General features: G+C 51.5%; 1 protein-coding gene across 1 annotated transcript; it reads left to right on the forward strand.

The window, feature by feature from the left end:
• The first annotated feature begins 3,985 nt into the window (after positions 1-3,985).
• LOC115616175 (neuropeptide Y receptor type 2-like) lies at positions 3,986-11,335 on the forward strand. Its single transcript, XM_030505149.1, has 2 exons — positions 3,986-4,234; positions 9,973-11,335. The coding sequence occupies exon 2, from the start codon at positions 10,011-10,013 to the stop codon at positions 11,172-11,174; it is 1,164 nt and encodes a 387-aa protein (XP_030361009.1). The 5' UTR covers positions 3,986-4,234; positions 9,973-10,010; the 3' UTR covers positions 11,175-11,335.
• The last annotated feature ends 416 nt before the right edge of the window (positions 11,336-11,751 follow it).

An 11,751-nucleotide genomic window follows, 5' to 3' on the forward strand; every position in this document is an offset into this window, starting at 1 on the left:
TGTACAATGTATTGTATTTTTGCAATCCTGGCTCTGAAGAGCTTATCTGACTGCAATTATCCTCTTCTGCAGAAGCTGTTTTCTACCTGGCTCAGTACACAAACAACAAGCAACAACCCTCTAATAAATTAGCGAAGCTTGGAGTGCAGTGACTTGCAGAAACCACAGCTAAATGCAGGGGCCAGTTCTGGGCTCGAAGGCTCTGCTGTCTGCCTGGAGGAACCGAGCTGCCCAGAGTCCTTCTGCCCTGATGTGAGGATGAACAAGGAGATTTTGTGTGTTGGAGGAGATCCAGGGGTAGGGAGGGAGTTAATCAAATCAAATGAGCCCTATGGCTTTGCTGTAAGTGGAGCCCTGTCCCTACCTGCTCCCAGCTCTGCCAGGAGCTGAAGCATGGCCATGTGTGTCCTCTTCAGCAGGACACAAACCCTGCTAATCTCTTTCCAAACCATCTCCTCTTTCCTGGCTCACTGACCCTCATCCTGAAGACACACTCACCATCCTTGTCTTCTGTCTGCCCTGGAGGGGAGCAGAGATTTGTCAGTCCCAGGCCAAACCATACAGCTTGTCTCTCCTGCTGCTTCTCCAGCACCTCTCATTGTGGTATCAGATCACTCAGGTATTTCAGCAAAACCTTGTCCCTGACGCTATCTCTGCTCCTCCACTAATTCCAGAAATGTTCCTATGAGGACAATAAGCAGTTACGAAATGAGAACATCTGCTTTTAAATTCAGAGAGGGTGCAGACAGCTTTCTATCCTCCCTCCCACCTCTGAGCAGCTTTGTGGCTAATTTAGCTCCCAAATGCATCACAGTCTCCCGAATCCGCTGCACCCATGACCTCTGGGGCTCAAATGGAAAAGGGGCTTTTGTGTTACCACAACGTGCTGATGCTTCTGAGGCTGCTCAGCAAAACACGGGCTTGACACCGCAGGAAGGAGCAGTGGAAATATTTTGATTACGTGCAGGTGGAATTAAGCAGATGTTTGAAAAATGAAAAGCTGCTTTTTTAAGTCAGTCAGTGCCGCTGCTCCAGATGAAGCAGGATGAACGGGAGCATCTGGAAGCCTTGGTAACAGATTTCTTAGAGATTTCTCCGAGATTTCTCCCAGGGAGTGATCAGATAATGTGCCTGCTTTTTATGACAGGAGTTGTGCTAAAGAGTGTGGCTTACAGCTGCAAGGTGTGCAGCGCGAGGACCTGCCTGCTCGCTGAGGCAGAGCAGATCACGGGCTGCTGAAAAAGCAGCCCTCTCCTCTGCCCCATTTCTCAGCTTTTTGACATCATTTTTGCTCCCTGGAGCATAAAATTCATTGTTGTGTTCTCAGAAGAGCGGGTGAGCAGAGTCGCTTTTGCCTAATCAAAGCACAACCAGGGAAAGGCTTTTGGGCTGCAAAGATCCTTTGAACAATCCCATCGTGTTTGAAAGGACACGAGTCTCCTGCAACACTGGTGCAGGCGTTTGTGTGTACCCAGCCCATGTGTGAAATACCCCAGGGTTTGAGGCTACACTGTGCATGCAATGGGTCCTGCCACCTCTGCTTGGGGCTGTGCAGCCTTCCCTGGGGCAATGCAAGGGACCATTTATTGTATTTCTCCATCCTCATTCTTCAGGGTGTAGTTGCTGGTTGAGGCTGGGAAGACCCTCAGCTCCTTTGGGATCTGTTAGCTGCTGGGGACGTCTTTTTGGCTGCAGCAGCACGCACCATGACTGCTCCTCTTAACCCACCAAAAGGATGAGGGGCTCTGGAAGAGCAGACCATGGGTGTCTCTTGGCTGCCGAGGAGCCGAGGGCTGGGCAGCATCAGGGCTATGATGCATGAACTCACCGCCAGCAGTAATTATGTTGTAGCTGGGTGGGAGTAATTATGTTGTAGCTGTTGTAGCAGGCTGGCAGGCAGCCCGTTTGCAGTGCCGGCAGAAGGGCCTGGCTCCTGTGGAGAGGGATGGGGAGCATGGAGGGAGAAAACAAACCCTGTCTTGGTGGCTGCCACTTGGAGTGACACCTCAGGTGTGCTCCGAGCTCGACCTTCCCTTACTGCACTGCTCCATCGCTTGTGGGGGGATGATTTGTGACCACGTGCATCACCATGGATCATGGGCAGGTCTCCCTTCCTGAGCTCTGTCTGTTCTGCCAAGCACAGGGCCTTTGGGCTATGTTATCTGGTTGGAGAGCTGAGTGGATGTCTGGGAACATCGCAGGTTTTGGTGCTAACCTCTCTGCTGGACCCTGAGGCCGTGGGAGAGGATGGTTTTGAGGACTGCAGTGACTACTCTGTGATTTAAGAGTTTGCATTTGCTGTCATCCAGCAAACACCACATGCCAAAAATGGCTGGAATTCACCCCATGGTCCTTCTGAAGGTTCACAGCTTCAGGCTGCAGTAACTCTCCTGTCAATCACTGCCTTTTCCCCAGGCATCTTATTCCAGCCTGAGGAAGAGAAGAGTGGGGAGCTCTAGCAAAGGACTCCGGAGAATGGGCAAGAAAAATCTTACACCAGAAAAGAAAGGAGGAAAAAAATATCTCTCTCAAGCAGAAATCAACCATCTACTGCTGAGGACCCTGGAGAGGAGGAGTATCCATCCACCAGGAACACAAGGAATAGCATACACGTCTCGTTTCCCACTAGCTGCACTTGGAGACAGCAAAAGCCCCTTCCAAGCAGTTTGTCTTGTCCTCCTCCTCTCCACTCTCAGCTTTCCAGAGCTGCTAAATCAACATCCTCAGGGAAAATGAAGGGGGAGAAGACACAAAACTCCCATAAAAATCCAGCTAGTGCAGCTGGTGGATTTGCCTGGCCGTCAGTGCCAGGGCACTAAGCCTTTTCCTTCCTGAAGGGAATACGGGGAGAGGAAGGGGAAGGATGGGACTCATGAGGACCCTCATCTGAGTCTTGGGTTCAAGTGCCACTTTCCGTGTGACTTACTTTAGGAATGTTCTTACTCTCGTTTTTCTCCTAAGCCATTGAAACGTTTTATTTTTCCTGGTGTATTGCAACTTTTATGGCACAGAAGATTGGTTGAAAACCCTCCCCTTTTTCATTCTCACAAAGAAAAGGAAACCAAAGTCCACCGTGGGGGTGAAGAGCAAGATTCCTCCGATAAACTACTAGCTGTAGATACTCAAAGCCAAGCAGAGGTGTCCTCCTCCCTAACCTCTAGGAGCATCTTCTAGCCCAGGTGAGCTGCAAACTCACACACTGCCTGTGGCACAAATCCTATGCTAGGAACACACCTGACTACTTTGAAGGCAAACTTTGGGCAGGCAGGGAGCTGTGCTTCTTCTGCTTCCCTGTGCCACCCTCAGGGTGCTTCCCTGGGCTCCGATGAGCTTGGATTTTGCAGATTTGGACATGAGGATGCTGCTTTTGTGCCTTTCCCTCTCTCTTGCTCCAGGAGCGTGGGTAGTGCTGAGCACCCTAAAATAGAAACTCACTTGGGTTCCCAGCTCCACATTGAATCTGGCTCTGGAACAGACTGAGCCATTGCCAAGTGGCCAAAACTTCTCACCATTACTTCTATTTGCATCACAAGAGTACCCGAAGGCCTGTCCCACAGCAGCAGACTGCTCCATGGAGGGCACTGTACTGACACAGAGGAAGAGGAGGATGAGGGGACGTCCATGAGGGCTCTGATAAGTTGCAGGACCTGCAGACCTCTTGCTGCAGGGAAGATCCACCCCTGGACAAGACCGTGCCAGTCCCAACGAGTTTAAAGCCTGAGCAGATGGGACAGCTCTGGAGCGAGGGCATATGGACACTTGCCCAGGTCAGTGGCACAGGCGAGGAGCTTGCAGACCTCCATCTCCCACCACTTTTCCCCGGAGAGGAAACTGAATGTGTTGGAAAAGCTTCTCTCTCCTCGATGCAAGAAGCCCCTCAGTGGCTGAACACTGTATAAACAGCAGCAGCAGGCTCCCTCCCCCTTTCCATTTCTGTTTGTTAAACACACGCTCCCTGCCTTTCTCTCATTCAGGAGCTAACCCAGCATCCAGCTTTGCGATACGGGGGCTGTCAGTCACCCTGCAAGAGGGTGCTCTCCAGATGCTCAAGGTGGTACCGAAGCTACCCCTGGTGATGAAGCACCCCCCAGCAGCCCGGATCCTTGCCTGACTTCCTTGCTTTTTTGAGGACAGTCACAGAAAGTGCTTTTCACCCCTTTGCCACAGGTTGACTCCCAGAGAGTGGAGAGGACCAAGCGCTCCATCCCGGCCAGCAATGAGACAATAACTTGAGGTGAGCAGCTCGGTTCCTGGAGGAGGAGGATGCTCTGGCCTTTGCAGGTGGGTTGGGGAGGGCTCATCTGTATGGCAGGACTGAGATGGGGACAGGTCTTGGCCATGCCACATGGTCCAGGCAAAAAAGGTCCAAGCATCTTTGGGAAACTGAATTTTGGGGACTGGCAGCTGAGAGCTGGAATAGAGAGAAAGTGAACAAGAAATACTGGCAGGAGTTTCGACAGGGAGTCTGGGAAGCAGGATGCTGAGGGAGAGCAGTCAGGAAAGCAGGCAGGAGAGCAGGCTGCTCCAGGGGGCTGCACAAACCAGGCACGTACAGGGACAGAGCTGCAGGTGTGGGGCTGAGGTGCGTGGCTGCCTGAGAAATTCGGATCTCTCCCACAATCTGCCTCCTCGTGGCTTGGTTCAAACCTCCTGCCAGCTCCTCCGTGCTGGGACTGCACACGTTGCTGGCACTCGGCTCGCTGCCAGAGATCAGTGCCCTCAAAGAGAGAGCTGCGAAGAGATAGGGATCTGCAGGACAAAAACTGGTGCTTGCTGTCTTTCTGTGCTCACTGCATGTTAACTGTTGAACAGAGGGAGCCCCTCGTAACCCTGTTTTAGCCTGCATTTCACCCATGGAGTTTCTGGTCTGTCCCAAAGCAGGATACTGGGTTTTCTCCCTGGTTGTTCTGTTGGTTGTTATTTCCCTCTCCTCCCTTGTCTCATCTATCCCAACCTCCCCAAATTTAAGGAGGTAACAGACTCCCCAGGGTGACGAGGACCCCTTCACCAAGCTCTTCCCTTCTGCAACCCCAACAACTGGTGTGTCTCCATTGCAGCATCACCCACTGAGCCCCTGTCTCCCAGCCAGCCTTGTTCTGCTCCCATGGCATGTCCCACAGGGCAGGGGGTCCTGCACTGTTCCCCCCTGCTTTCTGTAGGAGAGATTTCCAGAAGAAAGCATGTATCCCTGCCAAACGGATCTCTCCTCATCACCTTTTTCATCCTGTCCTGAGCTGAGTGGCGAAGTCATCCTCCTTGCCTTGTCCCCTTCAGAGTCTTCTGTGGTTTCAACCTAGGCAGGGACATGCAAATACTTGGAGTGAGGAACCACAAGAAAGCCCGTGTGTATCCCCTCCTCCTTGTACTTTTTCTCCCAGTGCCAGTTCTACACTGGGGTCCCCTAAAAGCAGCTCTGGGGCCCTGGAGCTTTGCACGTGCAGGGCTGGCAACACGTGTCTGATGCTGTGAGGTTTCTGCACCACTGGGCCTGATCTGGGTAGATAATTTAGAAGGCTGCAGCAGATGATGGGCAGGTCAGAGGCTCTTCCCTTCTGCCTTAGTGTCATAGTAGGACAATCACCCCTTCGCTGGAGACGGAAGGACTTGAGACAATTTCTATGTGCTCTTTGGCTTCAGGAAATCATCCCAGAGCTGCTATTTGTCCTGCAACCAGTCCATTGCACGGAGAAGGCAAAACCTTTCCTCTCCATCACTTACATTTTGCATTTTCATGCAGCTCCTGAAAACTACATTCAGGTTTTATCCTGGGAGATGCAGAGTCCTCTCTGGTGGGGAATGCATGAGGCTGGAGTTAGCAAACTTGGGCTCTGTTCCCAGCCCTGCCATGGATGTGCTGTGTGGTCTCTGGCAAGCTGGTTAACCTCCGTATCTCAGTTTATTGTGTTCTCCTCTCTTAAGTGCTGTGCTGTGGGGTGCAGGGCTTCAGCCCATTGCTGCCTCTTGAGTGCTGTAGGGGAACATGAAGGTGGTAGAAGGTGGCCTCCCTAGAGTGAAAACTGGGTTCTGGTGATGAGGGATGGTCTCAGACCTCTTGCCACAGACACATGCCTGCTGCCAGCTATGGGATTGGGGATGAGGTCAGTCGGTGCTCTGGATGGCTGCTGGACATGAAGGGTTTCATGGAGTAGAGCTGCTTTGGAGGAAGGACACAGCAGAGATTAAATGAGTGAGCCAAGGCATGGGAGTATCCATCAGCCTCAGCCCTCACACCCCAGCGCTGCTGTAGAAAGAGATTGTGGCTGTCATTAGCCAGAGAGCAGAGGCTGGTCAAAGTCCCTCCACTCCCTCCCTTCCAATCCATAATAACTGTGATAGAATTGTAATTGCTGGCCACGCTCTGAGCAATCTTTGCCCTTACCTCCCTCTTTCCTGCACCCCTTGTGCCCATGCCACGTGCCTGCTGGCTGCAGTGACCCCAGGCTCGCTTCCTGGGACAAAAAGAGGAATTTTAATCAACAAGCTCTGTTTTCTCCAGCCCTCTGCCCACCCGTCCAGCCCTGCTTCTGAGCCCTGCCAGGCTTTGCAGATGGCTCTTCCAGGTCTGGATGTGCCCTGACAGAGCTGGACCAGGCTGGCTGGGTGCCTGGGGCAGCAGCAGGGACGCAGAGGGAGCCAGGGTGTCCCCAGGAAGCCATGTGAGTCCCAGGACACCTAGACTAGGCCCACTGTAGGAATGGATTTTGGAGTTGCCACGGTGGGCACCATCCCTCTCAGTCACTGACAGCAGTGTGCTCAGCAAAGGGCTGAGGTTTCACAGCTCCTCTGTGCTTCCTCCCTTCCCAAAGCCTGGAGCCTGGTGGCACAGGAAACAGCTCTCTGCCTTGTTGGGAGCCATCCCTGGATCCCAGCCCTGCCTCAGGCTGAACCTCAGCTGGAGGAGAGGGTGAGGGCAAGATTCAGGCAATGTCCTGTTTCTGCATCCCTTCATAGCAGCGCAGCACAGAGGAAAGGGCTTAGGGTTCTTTCTGCCTCCTCCTGGTCTGCCCTGCTGCTCTGTTCTCCCAGAGCAGTTGCGTCTGAGCTCCAAGGACTTTTCCATCTAGCCTGGCAGGCCTGCTGGGCTCGGGAGCGTGCGCCTGCAGCAGCCTAGACATATGCCAGCTCTTCCATTAGTTGCTGGAACAGACCTCGGTCCACTCTTAGCAGCATCCCTGCGACCTCCAGGCAGCCCCTGGAGTGGGAACACTTGTTATGACCATTTTGTCTCCTAATTAAAATGCCTTAATTGATTTTTAATAGTTCCCCTTTGGAAAAAACCACAAAGCAAAGCAAATCAAATAATAACTCCATTAAGGCCATTTTGTTAGGAAGCAAAACAGCTCCAATAATCACGATGTTCCTGGCTCCTCTCAGATAGTGGGTAGCTGCCAGTCTCCAGTGAAAGGAAAAAGCCTGAGATGTGAACATGGGAACTGGCAACCAATTGCTGGGTGAGGTGGGGAAAAAGGGAAGGGAGTGTCCACTGGTGGTGTGCCAGGACTTGGGTGCTGAAGATAAATGGGCAAGTCACAGAGAAGGGGTAACGAGTGATAGTGATAAAGTAATGCCTGTTCCCCTGCTCTGAGCCCCATTGCATCAGCTGCATGGGGTGTCCTTGAGCTCCTTCCTCCTGCCTTAGAAACTGGGACTTTTCCAGGGCTGGGGGCAGCGGTGTTGTGGAGATCTGAGATCACCCTTTAGCAAACCCCTACCCCAGCAAATCCACCCATTTTTCCCTCTTGCTGCCTCGAACTACCTTCCTACCCTCTTAGTGGTAGCTGTATGACATCCATTATCACAGTATTTGAGCCCAGCAACTCCATTTACAGGAATCATTGGCATAAATTGGCCAGCAGTTAGGCAAGTTAGGCAAGCCAAGGGACATGGAGAGGGCAGGAAAAAGCAAGTGTGCAAGCAGGGGCTATCTACCACAGGCAGCTCTTTTGCAGCCCCTAGGAGCAGCTCCCAAGGGAGAATCACAACCCTTGCTCTGAGGAGCGATGGAAGAACAAGCAGCCACTTATTATTCATTGCAACTTAATCACTGCCACCTTGACCGTTTTCCCAGCATTATTTTATGCTGTTTGTTTATGGAACTGGCTGAAATGCAGTTGCAGCATTTCATAAAATGTATAGAAAAGCATTCCCCCTTTCCCAGGACAGGCTGTCCTTAAACATTTGCCTTGCAGGGTGCAGGACTTGCAGGAAGCCCACCAGCACCCAGTGATCAAGTGCTCCCGTCTCACCTAGTACAAACCCAGACCAATTTGTTCTTCAGTTGAGAAGGTTCCCGGCAGTCTGCCTCTAATTCCCAGCTTCATTTAAGCCTTCTGCCTCCCACCCTCAGTGGCAGGGCATCATCCCTTCTCTCTGCAGGTCAGAGAAAACACGATGCTCTGCAGACCACCCTGTTTGGGCACAATGATGACTTCTGCTCACTTTTGATCAAGTGTGCAGTGGGAATGGCGGCCCCACACAGTGCTGGGGAGATAGGATATGTAAGGGGCCATGTCCACCCCTCTCCGCATGCCCCAGCAGCAATTCTGAGCCACAGAGGCTGAGAAGCAGCCAGTAACAGAGCTGGCTTTTCTCCTGCTGTGTTTGGACTTGATAGCCCTGCTGCAACAGCACTCTGCTGTTACAACGGCACCAAACGCCAGCCACGGGTTCCAGGCTGGGTCAGTTCTGGCTCATGAGCCAGGCTCCCTGCTCCCAAAGCCATACTCACACAGACATTTGAGCACCATGTGGCAGGAGCTCACTGACGCCGCGGCTTTGGCTCTCAGGCCTGTTTGTGCCTGGACGCTCAGCAACAGCTCTGCAGGCGGCTGGTTCGCAGCTCCAGCGGTTTGTCCCTTGCACAAGTCCCTGCAGGAGCTCCCTCCTCTGCACAGCCAGCGCGGGCAGGGGTGTCACCGCCACGCAGGGGACAGACAGGTTCTTTTAGGGATCCTCAGCAGAACGGTGTCAGCACTAAATCGTGGTTACAATTAAAGCTTTGTTTTCTTAACAAGATATTATGGTTAGCGTAGCACAGGATTTCTACAAGCTGAATCCATGTAGTACAATCTACAAGTAGTGTAATACAGACTTCATGATGCAACTTATGATATCTAATCACCTAAGTAATACAGAATTTATAACACAACTTATAATCACTCAGACTCTCTGCAGACCAGGTCAAATTCTAATACATGGTTTGCTGTACCAATAGAACAATCAAAATCTAGACTCGAAACCCCTATAAAAGCATGAGACACTCACTCAATCCTCAAAGGGAGCAGACGGTGGCAGGGGTGTCCCTCGCTATGGGTCTCACTGTCCAGCAGTTCCCCACTTAGGACTTGTAAATGCTTGATTTTGTGGACAGTGCTGTGTGCTGTTACGCTTCCCTGTTCTGTGATGGGGTCATCAGCAACTGCCTGACTGGGTGCCTGGGACCTTCAAGGCCATCCAGGAAGGGAGTAATTGTCCCTGCACCCAGGAACCTTGAGGCTGGCAGGGAGGGGAGGAAGAAAACTGTTTGGTTTGTCTAGTTGGTTCACAGGACCTTCCCGGCCTGATAGTGAGGGAAAGGGAATGAATACGTGACCTGCTTGCTCACAGACAGTGGCTGCTTGCCTCATAAAATGGTGTTAGTTAGGCCTACCAGTCTGGCCCTGAGGGGTTGAGGGGTTTTTCCCTCTTCAATTCAAATAAACAGAATCCCAGAAACTTGGGTGAAATGTTGCATTTTTCCCTGACCTTTCCTCGGGAAACTGGCATTCAGCTGATCATAGGTTCTAAAAGGAGGTGTAGGAGAGCTGCAAGGCTGTTCAGTGTAAGGAACGATGGGGGCAAGGGAGAAGGAGGGATGTCACCACTGCTGCTGTTGAGCCTGAAATGCCATGTGGGACATGCCCTTTGAGTCTCAATTCTTGCAGATGCTCTGCTGTCTCCTGAGCTCTCACTTCTGCTGTGTCTGTGTTCCAGACCTCCATCCCCTCCTGACAGAAAGTCTCAGGCCACGCATGGGACCTTTGGAGGGAGCCAACAGCACCCTCACCATGGAGAAGACAGCACTGGACGAGAAGCTACCACAGGGCTGGCATGCCAAGGACTTTGTCACTCCTAGCCAGGATCTCTCTGGGTCCCGCAGTGTTATGATGGACAGCACCAAGATCCTGGGGGTGCAGGTTGTTCTGATTGCTGCCTACTCCCTCATCATTCTGCTGGGGTTCATTGGCAACTCCTTGGTCATTTACATCATAGTGAAGTACAAGACCATGAGGACCGTCACCAACTTCTTCATAGCTAACCTGGCCCTGGCAGATCTCATGGTGGACACACTCTGTCTGCCTTTCACTCTAGTCTACACGCTGCTGGACGAGTGGAAGTTTGGAGCTGTTCTTTGTCATCTGGTCCCTTATGCTCAAGCTCTGAGTGTCCATGTGTCCACTCTCACCCTAACTGTGATTGCCCTGGATAGGTATCGGTGTATCGTTTTCCACCTGGACAGCAGGATTTCCAAGAGGCTCAGTTTCACCATCATTGCTGTCATGTGGCTAGCAGCAGCTGTCCTGGCAGGTCCTCTGGCCATCTTCAGAGAGTACCGGTATGAGGAAATCCCATCCATCAACCTCAAAATGGCTGTCTGCTCAGAAAAATGGCCTTCTGGTAACAACAGAGATGCCACCATCTACAGCCTGTCCATGCTCCTCCTGCAGTATGTTCTTCCTCTTGCAATTATTTGTTTTGCCTACACCAGGATCTGGTTCAAGCTGAAAAACCACGTCAGTCCTACTTCTAGGAATGAAAACCAGTGCCGGAGGAGGAAAACGACCAAAATGCTAGTGATGGTAGTTGTAGTATTCGCAGTCTGTTGGCTCCCCTTCCACATATTCCAGCTTGCCATTGATCTTGATCTGGTCCTTATCTTCCATGACTACAAACTCCTGTACACTGTCTTCCATGTCGGCGCCATGTGCTCTACATTTGTCAACCCTCTGCTCTATGGATGGATGAACAAGAACTACCGGAACGGCTTCCTTATGTTCTTCCGTTGCCAGAACAAGCCAGAAAGTATCCACACTGAAGGCTCGGTTAGAGGGAGGTTGTACGTCTTCAGGGCCAGCACCTTAAATGGGAGCATCAAACAGACTCCTGGCAATGGACCAGTGCCCACAGAGGTTTAGGGATGGGACATCCACCTCCAGGACTGAGGCTGGCTGAGCCCAGAGACATTCTCAGGTGAATGCCTTTTTTTGGCAGAACATTGTGTTGCCAAAACATTATAGCTACTGCAGGCACGTAGAAACACCCCCTGTATCTCACAAAACAATAAACCTGGTGTATTTCTGTCTGACCAAACAAATGAATTTTGCTTTTCTCTGCATTCAAGTTACGCATGCAGGAACACGAAGAATCACACACAGAGGAGGCTTTCATTTAGCCAGCAAAATACTCCCTTTTGCTATTTCCATTTGCCAAAATGGGTTGTTCAACCTTTTACCCTCTGACACATTACACATTACAAATGCAGAACCTTATTGTGTATGCTTCTTCATCTGTATGTCTCCTACCCAAAAGCCTTAATGTTCCATCTTTAGCTAATGTCACCAAGGGGAGGGAAACCTACAGTCTTCTGCAAGCATGGGCTGGTTAGTACCATCACTGTGGTGTGCTGGGCATGGAGCAGGTAGGAGGTGGGCAATCCATCATCTCTTGCACAGCATTTGCATGAATCTGTATTTGCAACCCATGGGATGAGCT

Source organism: Strigops habroptila, chromosome 12, assembly GCF_004027225.2.
Source record: "Strigops habroptila isolate Jane chromosome 12, bStrHab1.2.pri, whole genome shotgun sequence".
NCBI classification, from domain to species: Eukaryota; Metazoa; Chordata; class Aves; order Psittaciformes; family Psittacidae; genus Strigops; species Strigops habroptila.

Coding starts and splice junctions, on each gene's coding strand:
- LOC115616175 (XM_030505149.1), top strand. CDS start 10,011: ATGGGACCTTTGGAGGGAGCCAACAGCACCCTCACCATGGAGAAGACA.